This window comes from Trachypithecus francoisi, unplaced genomic scaffold, assembly GCF_009764315.1.
Source record: "Trachypithecus francoisi isolate TF-2019V2 unplaced genomic scaffold, Tfra_2.0 Lachesis_group5, whole genome shotgun sequence".
Taxonomy (NCBI): Eukaryota; Metazoa; Chordata; class Mammalia; order Primates; family Cercopithecidae; genus Trachypithecus; species Trachypithecus francoisi.
In genome coordinates this window covers 31545572-31560117 of record NW_022681470.1, presented here as the reverse complement: position 1 = coordinate 31560117, position 14546 = coordinate 31545572, and the positions used below count along the sequence as shown (strand labels likewise).

General features: G+C 39.2%; 1 protein-coding gene across 1 annotated transcript in view; it reads right to left on the bottom strand.

The window, feature by feature from the left end:
• Positions 1-14546, bottom strand: part of RABGAP1L (RAB GTPase activating protein 1 like) — a 799508-nt gene that overhangs the window by 171850 nt on the left and 613112 nt on the right. Inside the window, 1 exon segment of the mRNA XM_033198684.1 lies at positions 13040-13168. Coding sequence (XP_033054575.1) covers positions 13040-13168 — 129 coding nt within the window.

Here is a 14546-nt window from a genome sequence, read left to right as displayed (position 1 = left end):
ACCATGCCCAGCTAATTTTTGTACACACACACACACACACACACACATATATATATATATATATTTTTTTTTTTTTGAGACAGAGTTTCACTCTTTTGCCTAGGCTGGAACAAAGTGGAGCGACCTTGGCACACTGCAACCCCTGCCTTCCGGGTTCAAGAGATTCTCCTGCCTCAGCCTCCCTAGTAGCTGAGATTACAAGCACGTGCCACCACACCCAGCTAATTTTTGTATTTTTAGTACAGACAGGGTTTCACCATGTTGGCCAGGCTGGGCTCGAACTCCTGACCTCAGGTGATCCACCCACCTCGGCTTCCCAAAGTGCTACGATTACAGGCGTGAGCCACTGCGTCTGGCCTAAATTTTGTATTTTTAGTAGACACAGGGTTTCACCATGTTGGTAAGTTTGGTTTCAAATTCCCGACCTCAAGTGATCAGCAAAGTATCCCAAAGTATTGGGAGGTCAAGGCAAGTATTACAGGCATGAGACACTGTGCCCAGCCAATTCATAATTTATTTTTATGGATACATAATAATTGTACATATTTATGGGGTATATGTGATATTTTGCTCTATGAATGCAATGTATAACGATTACATCAGAGTACTTAGGATACTGATCACCTCAAACATGTATCAGTTCTTTTTGTTGGGAACCTTCTGAATCTTCTATTTTGAAGTACACAATAAATTACTGTTAACTGTAGTCACCCTGATGTGCTATTAAATACTATCACTTATTCCTTCTATCAAAGTATATGTTTGTGTGCCCATTAACCAATCTCTCTTCATTTATTTTTATTGCTGCCTAAAAGAATGAAATTAAATTATTTCCAGTGAGAAGCAACAAGGGTACAGAGGAATGTTTTATTTTCTTCTGTAAATCAGATCCCCAAACACAAACTATGAAGCACACTTTAAATATAATCTTAATATGAATTCAAGTGATATTAAATAAATAATTCAAAGAAATGTGGAATCATGGTAAATGGTTGTGGGAAAATTATTGATTACTGCTGTTCCCAATCCCAACTCTGATAAATATAAATCACAACTACCGGATAAAAGGCAAAACACTTCAGAAAGGTAAACAAAATATGGAAACTCCTATTTAAGAGCATAATCATTAGGTTTTGATCCATTAGAAGACTGCTGGGAGTGAATTAGGTACAGGGAAAAAAGAATACTTAAATGTTTTGAAGAAAAAGAAACGACTAGGTGAGATAGCAATTCTGATGTTCTTTTTGTTGTTAATCATGCATGGAATGCACATAGTTCCAATTTTGGAACATCTATAAAGGCATAATGCTCTATTAATATGGTTTACTATTTCTTTTTCTAAGAAAAGAGTTGACCAAATATAAATCAATGTTTATATCCATTAGTTTACCCATCAAGTTAATTTTAAAATGTATGCATGGCTTTCTTTTTAATGAACTGCCAGAAAATGATTGGCAGAAGTAGGTATAGGGTAGAAATAAAATGGCAGAAGCAAATAAACAAGACAGATGTGTTCTAGCTCAGGGGCCCCTACTACCAGGCAGCAGACCAGTACTGGTCATTAGGAACCAGGCCACACAGAAAGAGGTGCCTGGTGGGAGAGCAAGCATTACCGCCTGAGCGCTGCCTCCTGTCTGATCAACTCCTATGAGAATAGGAGCATGAACCCTATTGTGAACTGCACATGCAAGGGATCTAGGCTGCTCTCTTTAGGAGAATCTAATGCCTTCCCCCTCCACTATGGAAAAATTGTCTTCCATGAAAATGATCCCTGGTGCCAAAACGGTTGGAGACCACTGTTCTAGCTGATTAGGAAGGGCCACAAAAGCTGAGTTTTTTAAATGTGAAAGGTGCCTGATGCCTAAGCATCTGGAACTCTGACCTGTTTCCTCTGCCTGTTATCAACTGTTTCAGAACATGTCCAACATTAACATGTTCCCTGCTCATTGGGAATAAAACAAAACAATAACCCAATCTAAGGTGCACTGAGGACTATGAGTGTTAATAGAAGTCTCAAAGGCAAACAGTGGCAAATGCTTTGATATAGAAACTACTTAAATACCAATTTGTGTTTTTTGAGACACAGTCTCGTTGTGTTGCCCAGGCTGGAGTGTAGCAGTGTAATCTCCACTCACCACAACTTCCGCCTCCTGGGTTCAAGCGATTCTCCTCCTCAGCCTCTCGAGTAGCTGGGACTACAGGCGTGCACCACCATGCCTGGCTAATTTTTGTATTTTTAGTAGAGACAGGGTTTCACTATGTTGGCCAGGCTGGTCTCCAACTCCTGACCTCGTGATCCACCCGCCTTGGACTCCCAAAGTGCTGGGATTATAGGCGTGAGCCACTGCACCCGGCTTCATTATCAATTTGTTAATTATCACATCTCTGTATCCTATAACATGGTAACATTTCTCCAGCAGAAGATTATGACACTTTAAACCAAACAACTCAAATGTGTTTGTCAATATATAGAGGTTTTTATAGAAAAGGAACACAAAATGTGTTTTAATCAAAAATGAACCCTTTCAATGGTGTACATAAAAGCACACATTTTAGATCCAGGAAGTTGACAAAAACTTCTGTAGGACCTCAATGCTAATTCAAAGAAAGCCTCTATTTCAGAGAGTACATTCTTGTTCACATACAGCAACAACAGCCAGCAATAAATAGCAAACGGCACGAAGAAATTAGAGGTAAATTGCTTTTAATGCAATTGTTCTTTACAGTTTTGCTCTACTATGAAAGTTATTTTCAAAAACATTCAAATCCAGTTATGAATATGGAGGTCTTCGAAGAAAAAATATTAAATTCTAGATAAAGGAATCTACCACTGTCTCATTAAAAACATGATTTGTGAGGGGTACGATCAAATTGTATTTGCAACTTTGGGAGAGTAGAAAATAGTCCAGCACAATATATAGGTAATTGGGCTGGAGCAGAACTTAGAATTTTCTGAGGCAAGTAGGTGATAAGTAACATCTTATCATTGGTAGCCACTTCTCTAGCATGGGGTAGGAAGACAATTTTGGTGTGTGAGAAGACGCCAGGTTAGGATTCTGTTTTTAACCATGAGTGCCCTTCCTCATTCCCTCATTCCCTCATTCCCCCTACCTGCATTGCTTCTGCCATCTTTGTCTACTCCTCCTAAAATGCATTTCCAACCCTTAAATCTTGTGATCAGAGTAAAATGGTAGTGATGGTGGCAGAATTATTAGGACAAAGAGAAGCAAATCATAGGAGGTGGCTATGAATGCCAAAATAGTAATTGGCATGTTTTTGCTGCCACTAATTAATCTGAGCTGATCACTGGAAATTATGAGCACAGGGCATTTTTTTTTTTTGAGATGGAGTCTCACTCTGTGGCCCAGGCTGGAGTGCAGTGGTGCAATGTCAGTTCACTGCAACCTCCACCTTCCAGCCTCCAGCAATTCCCATGCCTCAGCCTCCTGAGTAGCTGGGATTATAGGCACGTGCCACCATGCCTGGCAAATTTTTTGTATTTTAGTAGATATGGGGTTTCACCACGTTGGCCAGGCTGGTCTTGAACTCCTGAGCTCAGGTGATCTGCCCGCCTCGGCCTCCCAAAGTGCTAAGATTACAGGCGCGAGTCACCATTCAAGGCCCAGGGCAGTATTACTTTCTAATATCAGAAAGCTCTCTTTAAAATACAAGACTTTTTGAGAAAAAGATGCTTTTTATCTTGGGTAACCACCAATAAGTGAATTAATCTCCTCTTCCACCATTTTTCCTGAGTCCAGTAATTCTTTGCTCCCTTCTCCCAGGGCCTTTTCTTGCAGTCTTTCAGTCCCATCTATCTTCACTCTCTTTTCTATTAATTAGACTCCATTTCCCATCATGTCAACCACTCTCCTGCTACTAGTCTCATCTCCTCAACCCTGTGGTGTACCAGTGTCAGCAACTACCAGCTCAAAAGTGACTCTTAAGATTCAGAAATTGAGTGGGGCAGTTAAGTCATTGGTAGCTTGAAATTTGGCCATGGTGGGAGTATTCATACCATGGAAATGGGCAAACGCTACAAATCAGGCATACTTCTTTCTCTACTCCCTCTTACTTCCCAACCCAAGAAACAGTTTACTAGCACAGCACTGCCCTGGCCCCATGTCCTTCCTTTGCCTCATGTTGGCAAACCTCAACTGTGGTTAAAATAATTGTCTGTCTTCTTCATATATACATTTGGACTACTGAATGTTTCTAGAGAAAATTACAAAACACTGCAGATTTTTGCCACTATGAACTCATAGTCTACAACAATATAGACTAGCTGTTCTTTTGAGTTTTTCCAGTCTAAAAGCTCTTCCATATTTCTCAAAGCTGTCACTTTACTGCATTCCCTTCATTCTAGATCCTGTTTAACAGAAATAATAGAAAACTTCAAATGAAATATCCTCAGTTTCTTCCTCACCAAACTACACATTCACCATTTTTCCCATCTTTCCCTTGCCTATTCCCTCCAGCTCGTAATGAAAGAAAGGTCCATTCTTTTGAGGTTAATCCCTTACCTCTTCAGAGTCCTTTTTCTGTTAACATATTTCCCTTTCTTTATTTAATCTTTAACTTTGCTCTTTCTGTGGGCTTTTCCTTCTTATTGGCAGATGAAGTGATTTGGTCCCTGGATATCAACCGTCATCATTCTCTGAACTACAGCCACATTGGCCTTCTCCTAGTTTCTACAACTTACTATATTCTCTCCCTCTTCACAGGATTTGCATATGCTGCTTTTCCGTCTGGAATACCTTATAATCTCAGTTTAAGAATGCATTCCCTAGATCATTGAGTCAAAGTCAGGTTCCTTTGCTCTTTGCTCTCATATATCTTTATATATCTCTTCTGAACATTTATCTCACTCTGTAAGTATACATTTATTAAGGTGATTAAATTAACACTGTGAATTTCATGAGCTCTGAGAGCATATGTGTCTTTGCTCAATCTCATATTCCTGGGGTCTATCTGGTACAATGCCTGGCATATAGTAGGTGCTCAAAGAAGAAATTAAGATTCATTGGACATTTTTTAGCATTAAAGACTCATCTTTCCCATCCTCCAAAAATCCATCTTGGTCTCAATATCCTCTTATCTCTCTCTCCTGTACTTACACATCTCTCTCTCTCTCTCTCTCTCTCTTTCTCTCTCTCTCTCTCTCTCATACTTACTCTCAGGCTTGCTGGCTATGTCTCTCTCTCTTTTTTTTTAGAGATAGGCAGGGTCTTGCTTTGTCACCTGGGCTGGAGTGCAATGACACAGTCATAGCTCACCGCTGCCTCCCACTCTTGGGCTCAAGCCATCCTTCCACCTCAGCCACTCGAGTTGCTAGGACTCCAGGCATGTGCCACCATGCCCAGATAATTTTTTGGGGTATTTTTGAGACAGGGTCTCACGCTGTCACCCAGGCTGGAGTGCAGTGGCATGATCTTAGCTCATTGCAACCCATGCCTCCCAAGCTCAAAAAATCCTCCCATCTCAGCCTCCTAAGTAGCTGAAACTACAGAGGCATGTCACCATGCCTGGCTAATTTTTCTTTCTTTTTTTCTGGTAGAGATGGGGTTTCTCCATGTTGCCCAGGCTGGTCTTAAACTCCTGGGCTCAAGTGATCCACCTGTCTCAGCCTCCCAAAGTGCTGGGATTACAAGTGTGAACCACCGTGCCCAGCCTTTTAAAATATTTTATAGAGATAGGGTCTCACTTTGTTGCCCAGGCTGCTCTCAAACTCCTGACTTCAAGTGATCCTCCTACCTCGGCCTACCAAAGTGTTGGGATTACAGGTGTGAGCCACTATGCCCAGTCCAATTACTGGTTATCTCTTCCATTTTCCATCCTCTCCCCATACTAACCTTCTTAGAAAAACAGTCTCATCTTCATTTCTCCATTTACTAACCTGCTATTTATTCCTTGAATCATTGGCTTTTATTTGTCATAACTTCACTGAAACTACTTCCATTAAGACCACTGAGGATCTCTTTTCATTAAATATTGCACAATAGCCACTTTCCACTTCTCAGTACCTTATACATGACCTCTAGGTACCACTGGCACTCGTTCAACTCCTTCCTTCTTGAAAACAAACACCTTTTCCCTTAGTGTTCACATTCGTACTCTTCTGGGTTTCTTCCTGCCTTCTTAGTCTCACCAGCTTCTATTCCTTTGTCTGTATTTTACATGTGAATGCATCTATCCTCCAACCTTCTCTCTGCTCATTGTATATACTCCTCTATGAGAATTCACCCACTCCCATGGTTTCAATGCTGATGACTCCCAAATGTCTACTTTTAGCTCAGATCTCACTTCAGTATCCACCTGCCTATTGGATATTTATATCTACTTGGATATGAGTTGTGGATATGTACCACAAACTTAACATATTCAAAACTTAACTCATTATCTTTAGTGTTTATAATTTGTTCTCTTGTTTGTTTCCTTTCTCAGTGTGATTTCCACCAAGTTGCTTAAGTAAGAATCCTAAGTACTATCACTGGCTCTCTTTATCTGCCCTGATGCTCACATCTAATCACTAAAATCTGTTAATTTTATGTCTTGAATATCTCTGGAATTCATCCATAATTTCTTCAGCCCATTGCAAAAACTCTGGTCTCTTCTCACCTAGATGACTGCAACAGCTCCTGAAATGGTCTGTCACCTATACCGAATCTTAACCCTTTCAATCCATTCCCACACAGCAACCAGAATGACCTTCCTAACAATAACCTGATAATTTATGTCTCCTATTTTAAATCCTTCAGTGCTTGTCACTCCCCTCAGGATAAATTCCAAATTGTTTACCATGGTTTAGAAGGCTCTGCACAAGCTGGCTGGCTCCTACCTACTTCTCTAGTTTTTTCTCTATCTACTCCCCTAACTCCCTCTCCCTCCTCGCATTCTACTTTCCAGTCATGACCTACATTCAGGTCTTGGGCAACTCCATATTTTTTTACCTATGGGCTTCTGCATATTCTCTGCATGAAACATCCTTCTCCCTGCCTTGGTACACTCCTTAACTCCTAATAATCTTTCAGGTTTCATTTTAACTATTACTTCCTCTGAAAAGTCCTCTTGGCATAGTTCCTGGGACATAACAGGCACTCAATAAATAACTTTTCTTTCCTAATTTTCTTCCTTTAGGTTAATGTCAGATTTTGCATTTTAATTTTGCTCAAATTATTTTACTAATAAAATACAAGTGAAATAAGCTAACACATTTTAAAATGCTCTATTATAAAGCTCTACCAACAGAAAATTTGGGATGATTGTGCTTATGAACTTTGCTACTACTGAAGTCCATTGTAAATATGGTACTTGGAACATTATTCTAAATAAAAATCAACTTTAAAAAAAAAAAACAACTAACTGAGTGCAGTGGCTCACGCCTGTAATCCCAGCACTTTGGGAGGCCAAGGTGGGTGGATCACGAGGTCAGGAGGTCGAGACTATCCTGGCCAACATGGTGAAACCCCATCTCTACTAAAACACAAAAAGTTAGCCAGGCATGATGGCATGCACCTGTAGTCCCAGCTACTCGGGAGACTGGGCAGGGGAATAGCTTGAACTGGGGAGGTGAAGGTTGCAGTGAGCAGAGATTGTGCCATTGCACTCCAGCCTGGTGACAGAGCAAGACTCCATCTCAAGAAAAAAAAAAAAGACTTGTTTCTTAACTTTTGGAGAATAATTCTCAGGAAAAGTTTGCATGGCCATAGAGCTAAGCTACATATGCACCTATCTGAGCTGTAAGGAGGCATAAAATACTGAATCATAAACAACCATCAAATACCTGACAGTTTCTGACCAACAGGAATGGTAATTTCATCAATTCAACCTGATACAATATAAATGGTATTGAATAAAAATATGTAGAAAACAGGTAATCAGATCAAGACTTATGAAGATTATGTGTACATGCACTTAATAAAGCTATGTGTTATGAGGCCTGGTGTGGTGGTTCACGCCTGTAATCCCAACACTTTGGGAGGCCAATGAGGGTGGATCACCAGAGGTCGGGAGTATGAGACCAGCCTGACCAACATGGAAAAACCCCATCTCTACTAAAAATACAACATTATCCGGGCATGGTGGTGCATGCCTGTAATCCCAGCTACTCAGGAGGCTGAAGCAGGAGAATCACTTGAACCCAGGAGGCAGAGGTGGCAGTGAGCCAAGATGGCACCATTGCACTCCAGCCTGGGCAACAAGAGCTAAACTCCATTTCAAAAAAAAAAAAAAAAAAAGGCTATATATTATGTTACCAAGAAAAACAAAATGCTCATACGTTCATACAAAGAAATTCAAATTTCTGGTAATTCAGAGTCTCTGAAGCCAAAACCCAAATTTAAGAAGCTCTGCAATGACAGAATTTTCAACTATAAGGCAAAAATCAAAATATGATATTTAATACAAACTGACTCCCTGGGAAAGTACAGGATATTCATATTAGGCACTTTAAGTATCTTTTATTTAGGTCTTGCTTTCAATAATGAAAGTAACCAAATGACTATTCAAAGTAAAGCCTGATGGGTCAATATGTTTTCTGATTTTAGCCTAGTTGAAACCATAGGAACAGAAGGGTATTAGAATAACCTGGAATCACATTAGTTAAATTACCAGTTTAGAAGCTATTGAAAATGTTCCTGATATTTAATGTCATACAAGTTTTAGAAAAATAAAATTATTTATCCAATCTAATGTGCTTTATTAACAAATCTTGTTGGTACACTCACAGAAATAAACCACATACAGAGCTAACAAGTTATTTTTTGCTTGCAACTGCTGCACTATTTTAAAGCCAGTTTCAGTTTCACTGAAATCACTGGTTACAGTTCCTTAAAATTAAAGGAAAGTGATTATTTTGGGGAGGTAATTCAATGGGAACATGTCCAATTCAAAAAAGATACAACTATATACAACACCAACTTTGAAAATAATTTTAAAATTTTAAAAACTTGATTACTTTTGGCAGAAATTCTATCTTTAATCTTAAACAGGCTATGGATACAGAGTTTCTGGCCTATTCCATGCCTGCAGTCACCTTTGTCCATGAATGCTTTGTCTAACACATAAGTCTCAGTCTATAAGTCCATCATCTCCTAAAAGTTCCAACTGCCAGCACAAGCTGCTGTAATGATGGCATAATGACTCACATCCTTATCCACACATGCACTTCCATCATTTATTGTAACACCTCGTCGTCTACAGCCTCTCATGGGTTGTGGTAGATCAGAGTGGGGAATGGGGAGGTGGTAGGAACAGTGGGATAGGTCTTGGTGTTTTTTCAAAACTACAAGCTATTGTAAAATGGATTTAGTGGGTTGTGGTCAGCCTTTTGGTTTGGGGATTTTCTTGGGATCTGGGGAGAAGTTTAAAATAGAATAGAATAGAATACAATAGGCTGGGCAATGGTGGCTCACACCTGTAATCCCAGCACTTTGGGAGGCTGAGGTGATGGATTACTTGGGGTCAGGAGTTCGAGACCAGCTTGGCCGACATGGTGAAACCCTATCTCTACTAAAAATACAAATATAGCCAGGTGTGGTGGCGCATGCCTGTAGTCCCAGCTACTTGGGAGGCTGAGGCAGGAGAATTGCTTGAACCTGGGAGGTTGCAGTGAGCATAGATTGTGCCACTGCACTCCAGCCTGGGCAACAGAATGAGACTCTATCTCAAAAAAAAAAAGGAAATACAATAGAAAAAAAGCATCAGAGTGCCTCAGTGTAAGGGTAAGTATCTCTTCAGTTATGTTTGTATATAAGTATGTACATATAGTCACAGTCTTGACATAAAAGCAACCAAAATATAGGTCTTGGTTTAAAGACAATTTTAGACCTTTGGATTGGAGACCTACATTCTAGTCCCAGCACAATCCCAGCCCAATACTGGACTACTTGTGTCTTCCTTCTTTCAGTTTCACCTCATATCTGCCTCACAATAATTCACTCTACAATTGTATGTTATAAATGAAATGGGTGTCCTGTGGATACCATCTTAAATACCCAAGAAAAAGGCATTCTCCTTAGATAATGCAAAGAAAACCCTACAAAAAAACTATTAAAATTTTACAAATTATTAAATTATTAAACATTTTACATTATTGAAACCATATTAAAAGCTTTAAAAATATTCATATTTACCTATTCATGTCCAAAAAATTTATTCTGGTTGTACCCAGCACTTCCCTTCCAGGAACAGTCCATTTGGATTGTATTTTGAACTGTTTTCTAACATTTTATGCTTCTCCATCTCTCAGATCCCATGTTTCTGGACTGATAATAACTAGCCACCTCCAGGAACTTCATAAATTATATTGGAGAAAAAATTTTTCCCTATACATTACATGTTTTTCAATTGTTTTCCTTTTTTTTTTTTTTTTTTGTCCTCAGTGACTTGTCAATGCTCTGAGATTTCCCTTAAAAACCTTTAACTTTCCACCTTACCTGTACCTCTTATTTCTCCACTCTTATATTCTTAGAAATAAATATTTTATTTTAAAGGATGCCTACAGCATTGACCCAATTTACAGTACTTCTCTCTGGCATCTCTGAAACAATCAGTTGGCTGAAGCCTACCTTTCAAATTCACCACCCACAAAATTCAGTCAAAGGCATCATGCCCACTAGAATATACTTTCTTTTTTTAAATTTTTTTTTGAGACAGAGTCTCACTCTGTTGCCCAGGCTGGAGTGCAGTGGCCGGATCTCAGCTCACTGCAAGCTCCGCCTCCCGGGTTTACGCCATTCTCCTGCCTCAGCCTCCTGAGTAGCTGGGACTACAGGCGCCCGCCACCTCGCCCGGCTAGTTTTTTGTACTTTTTTTAGTAGAGACGGGGTTTCACCGTGTTAGCCAGGATAGTCTCGATCTCCTGACCTCGTGATTCACCTGTCTCGGCCTCCCAAAGTGCTGGGATTACAGGCTTGAGCCACCACGCCCAGCCTAGAATATACTTTCGAAGTTACAAATTGATGTGGCTTAGACTTTGGCCAAATAAAACAACCAGTCATGAAAGCTTTAAAGAGTTTTCATTTCAGAATGAAAACTTCAGAAATCCATCTTTCTTATGATAGCTTTGGAAAATGATCTCTTTGAATATAAAGCTCACTTGAAAGACAAAATAATTTTTTTCTGCCCAGTTACTTACTTTCAGTGTTGAACTGTACTTTTTAACATTTATAATTTGCTTTAAATTCAAAATAATTGTGTTACACAAAAAAAATGTTACAGTGGCTCTGGTGCCTAAAAGAAGTCTGGTCAAAGTACCTTTTAAGTAATATGCTTAATACACTGATGGTGACTCTTATCTCCTAGTTGCATAGTTCAAAATTTGTGCAATCGTTTTAACTCTTCTTTTCTTCTCACACTCACATTTAATATATCATGAAATCTTATTGGTTCTCTTTCAAAAATACCCAGGTTCCAAGCATCTCCATCTCCACTCCATCTCCATTTCTATCTCCACTGTTAACATCCTGGTTCAGTCTATCATCTCTCAAGAGGATTACTCCAAAATCTCCTGTCTGATGTCCCTACTTCTCTTACCTTCCTATGGTTGTTTTTAACAAAACAGCCATTGTGATCCTTTAAAAACCTCAGACAGATCATATCACTGCTCCACTAAAAACCCTGCAAGAGCTCCCTGCTTCACTCAAAGTAAAGCCTAAATGCTTACAATGGCCTACATTTTCTGGGTCTTTGTGAGCATTCCTACTACTCCCATTTCATTGACTTCACTCCAGCTGCACTGACCATGCTGTTCCTCAAGCCCATCCAGGCATGAGACAGTCTCTGGGCCTTTCAACTGGCTGTTGCCTCTGCCTAGAAAGCTTTTCCCCGGGACATCTCCATGACTAATCTCTCATCTCCTTCCATCTCCTTCATTGAGTCAGTGAGGTCCACACTGACTATCTAATAACAATCATAACCTTTGCTCCCCCACCAATCCAATCTCCCTTTATCTTCCCCTACTCTTTTTTTTTTCATAGCTGTTTATCACCTTCTAACATGTTAAATAAATAATATATTTATTATGCTGCTTATTTTCTGTTTCCTTCTGCAAGAAAGTAAAGTCCCTAAGACCAGGATCTCTGTTTGTTTAGGAAAACAATTTATATTTATGTTATGGTTGGGTAAAAAGATACCCCGGCATATTGTAGAGGTATAAGAATTAACATCAGTAAATTGGTTCCAAATATTTTTTTTTTTTTTTTTGAGGCGGAGTCTCGCTCTGTCGCCCGGACTGGAGTGCAGTGGCCAGATCTCAGCTCACTGCAAGCTCCGCCTCCCGGGTTCCCGCCATTCTCCTGCCTCAGCCTCCTGAGTAGCTGGGACTACAGGCGCCCGCCACCTCGCCCGGCTAGTTTTTTTGTATTTTTAGTAGAGACGGGGTTTCACCGTGTTAGCCAGGATGGTCTCGATCTCCTGACCTCGTGATCCGCCCGTCTCGGCCTCCCAAAGTGCTGGGATTACAGGCTTGAGCCACCGCGCCCGGCCCGGTTCCAAATATTTTAAGAATGCTCTCTCACTCATGGAAAGAGTTTTCAATTTCAAATTGATTTATAAAATGTGTTTAGTTTTATCAGACATGTGACAATGTATCCAGAGATATTTGGCAGTTGTGGGATGGGAATGGGCAGATCAAGACTCAAACTTTCCATGTCTCTTAGAGAAATGAAAGCATTGCCTAAGAAATCTTTTCTTGCTTTGTCCTAAATAATCTTAAAACAGATGGCAAAAGCTAAATACTAAGTCTGCTTCCATGGAAACCACTATCACAGCAGCCCACTCTAGAGCCCCACCTATGAGATAAATGTTTGTCTTCCTATTGTTATAATCTGAGCCTGCCAACTTTCACTCTAAGTCCTACTAGAAAGTACAGCTACTATACACATATTAGCCTGGCAAACACATCTGGGAGAAACCAGTTCATACACAATCTAACCTTAAACATAATCAAACCTTGCAACATATAAAAATTTTTTTACATAATTTGCTGTATTATTCTGCACTCATATTTTACCTTTATTATATAAAAACTCAGGTGTCTTACTTTAATATTGCAAGCCTGCTCCATCAGTCTTCTTGCATTTTCCTCTGCCCTGTATCTCTTTGGAAGCTGAACTCTAAAGAACTTTAAAGCACCTTCAAAATCAGCCTGCAGAAGGTCTTCCTTTGAAGTCTGTAAAATAATAATCAAGAATCATCATTACATTTCATCCTGCTTTGAGGACAAATATATTTCACAAAGAATTTATATTTTCTTGAATATACTTTTATAGCTAAGATCTAAGTTAATTCAAACATTTTAAGAAGATATTTCTAACATTTCAATATTTAGATGATACTGCTATAAGCTGAAATAAATCACCATAAATCATAGAAGCAATCTAAGAGTTAATCAACAAACTAACATACTGAATTTATATTACCTGAAAATTAGAATGATGGTTCCTGGCAAAGCTTACCAAGTTATAGTTCTGAGAAAAGAATAAATCTAAAAAAGGAAAAGAAACTGAACTCAAGGACTAATCTGTGACTTCAGCTCAATGAACATTTTAAGGATATTATTAAAAAGCTGGCTGAAGACATAGAAAGTGTAATCAAAATACATCAGAATTACACAATAAACACCTAATGGGAAGATGGCTTTTCAACTAATGACAGCAGCAGTTCAAGTGAAAAGAATAGGAAACTGATCCCATACCTTGAAGAAGGCTATGAAAAAGTAAATGAAACAAAACCCCTAACTACTGAACTCTTATGAAAACTATTGTTTACCAAATTTACTTCTTCAAAAAATAAAAAACCACTTGGAAATAAATATATCTGTGTGCAGAAAAAAGACTAAAAAGAAAACAAAATGTTTATCTGTATAGTGGAATCATGGGTTACCATTTATCTTTACTTTTTTTGAGATAGGGGCTCCTTCTGTTGCCCGGGTGGGAATGCATAGTGCAATCATGGCTCCCTGCAACCTCAACCTCCCAGGCTCAAGTGTTCCTCCCGCCTCAGCCTGCTGAGTAGATGGAACTACAGGCACACACCACCACACCCAGCTACTTGTAATTTTTTTTTTTTTTAATAGAGATGGTCTCACTCTGTTTCCCAAGCTGATAACTCCTGGCCTCAGGGTATCTTCCCACCTCAGCCTCCCAAAGTGCTGGGATTACAGGCGTGGGTCACTGCACCCTGCAGGTTATTTTTTTCATTATATTTTGTTATACTTTCTGTATAATGCTTTTATAATAAGAAAAACAATAAATATTTTAATAAACAGCTATAAACAACTTTCACAAACACTGTGATACATATAGATTTAGGAAGATGAGTATACAGAAGTAAGCCAAAAACAAATTAGATGTTTTACAGTCAGTAATTAATAGTCAAAAACTTCAACAATTAAAAAAAGCACCCAGAAATCACATAACTATATGCTATGTCAAAATATTACTTTATTTAAATTTAAATGTAAAGCTGATTAAAGACTGCACTGAAAAAGTAGGCAGCAGGCCAGAGAAATTCCTGCTTGTAACAGGGTCTCAGTTTTCGTCATCACC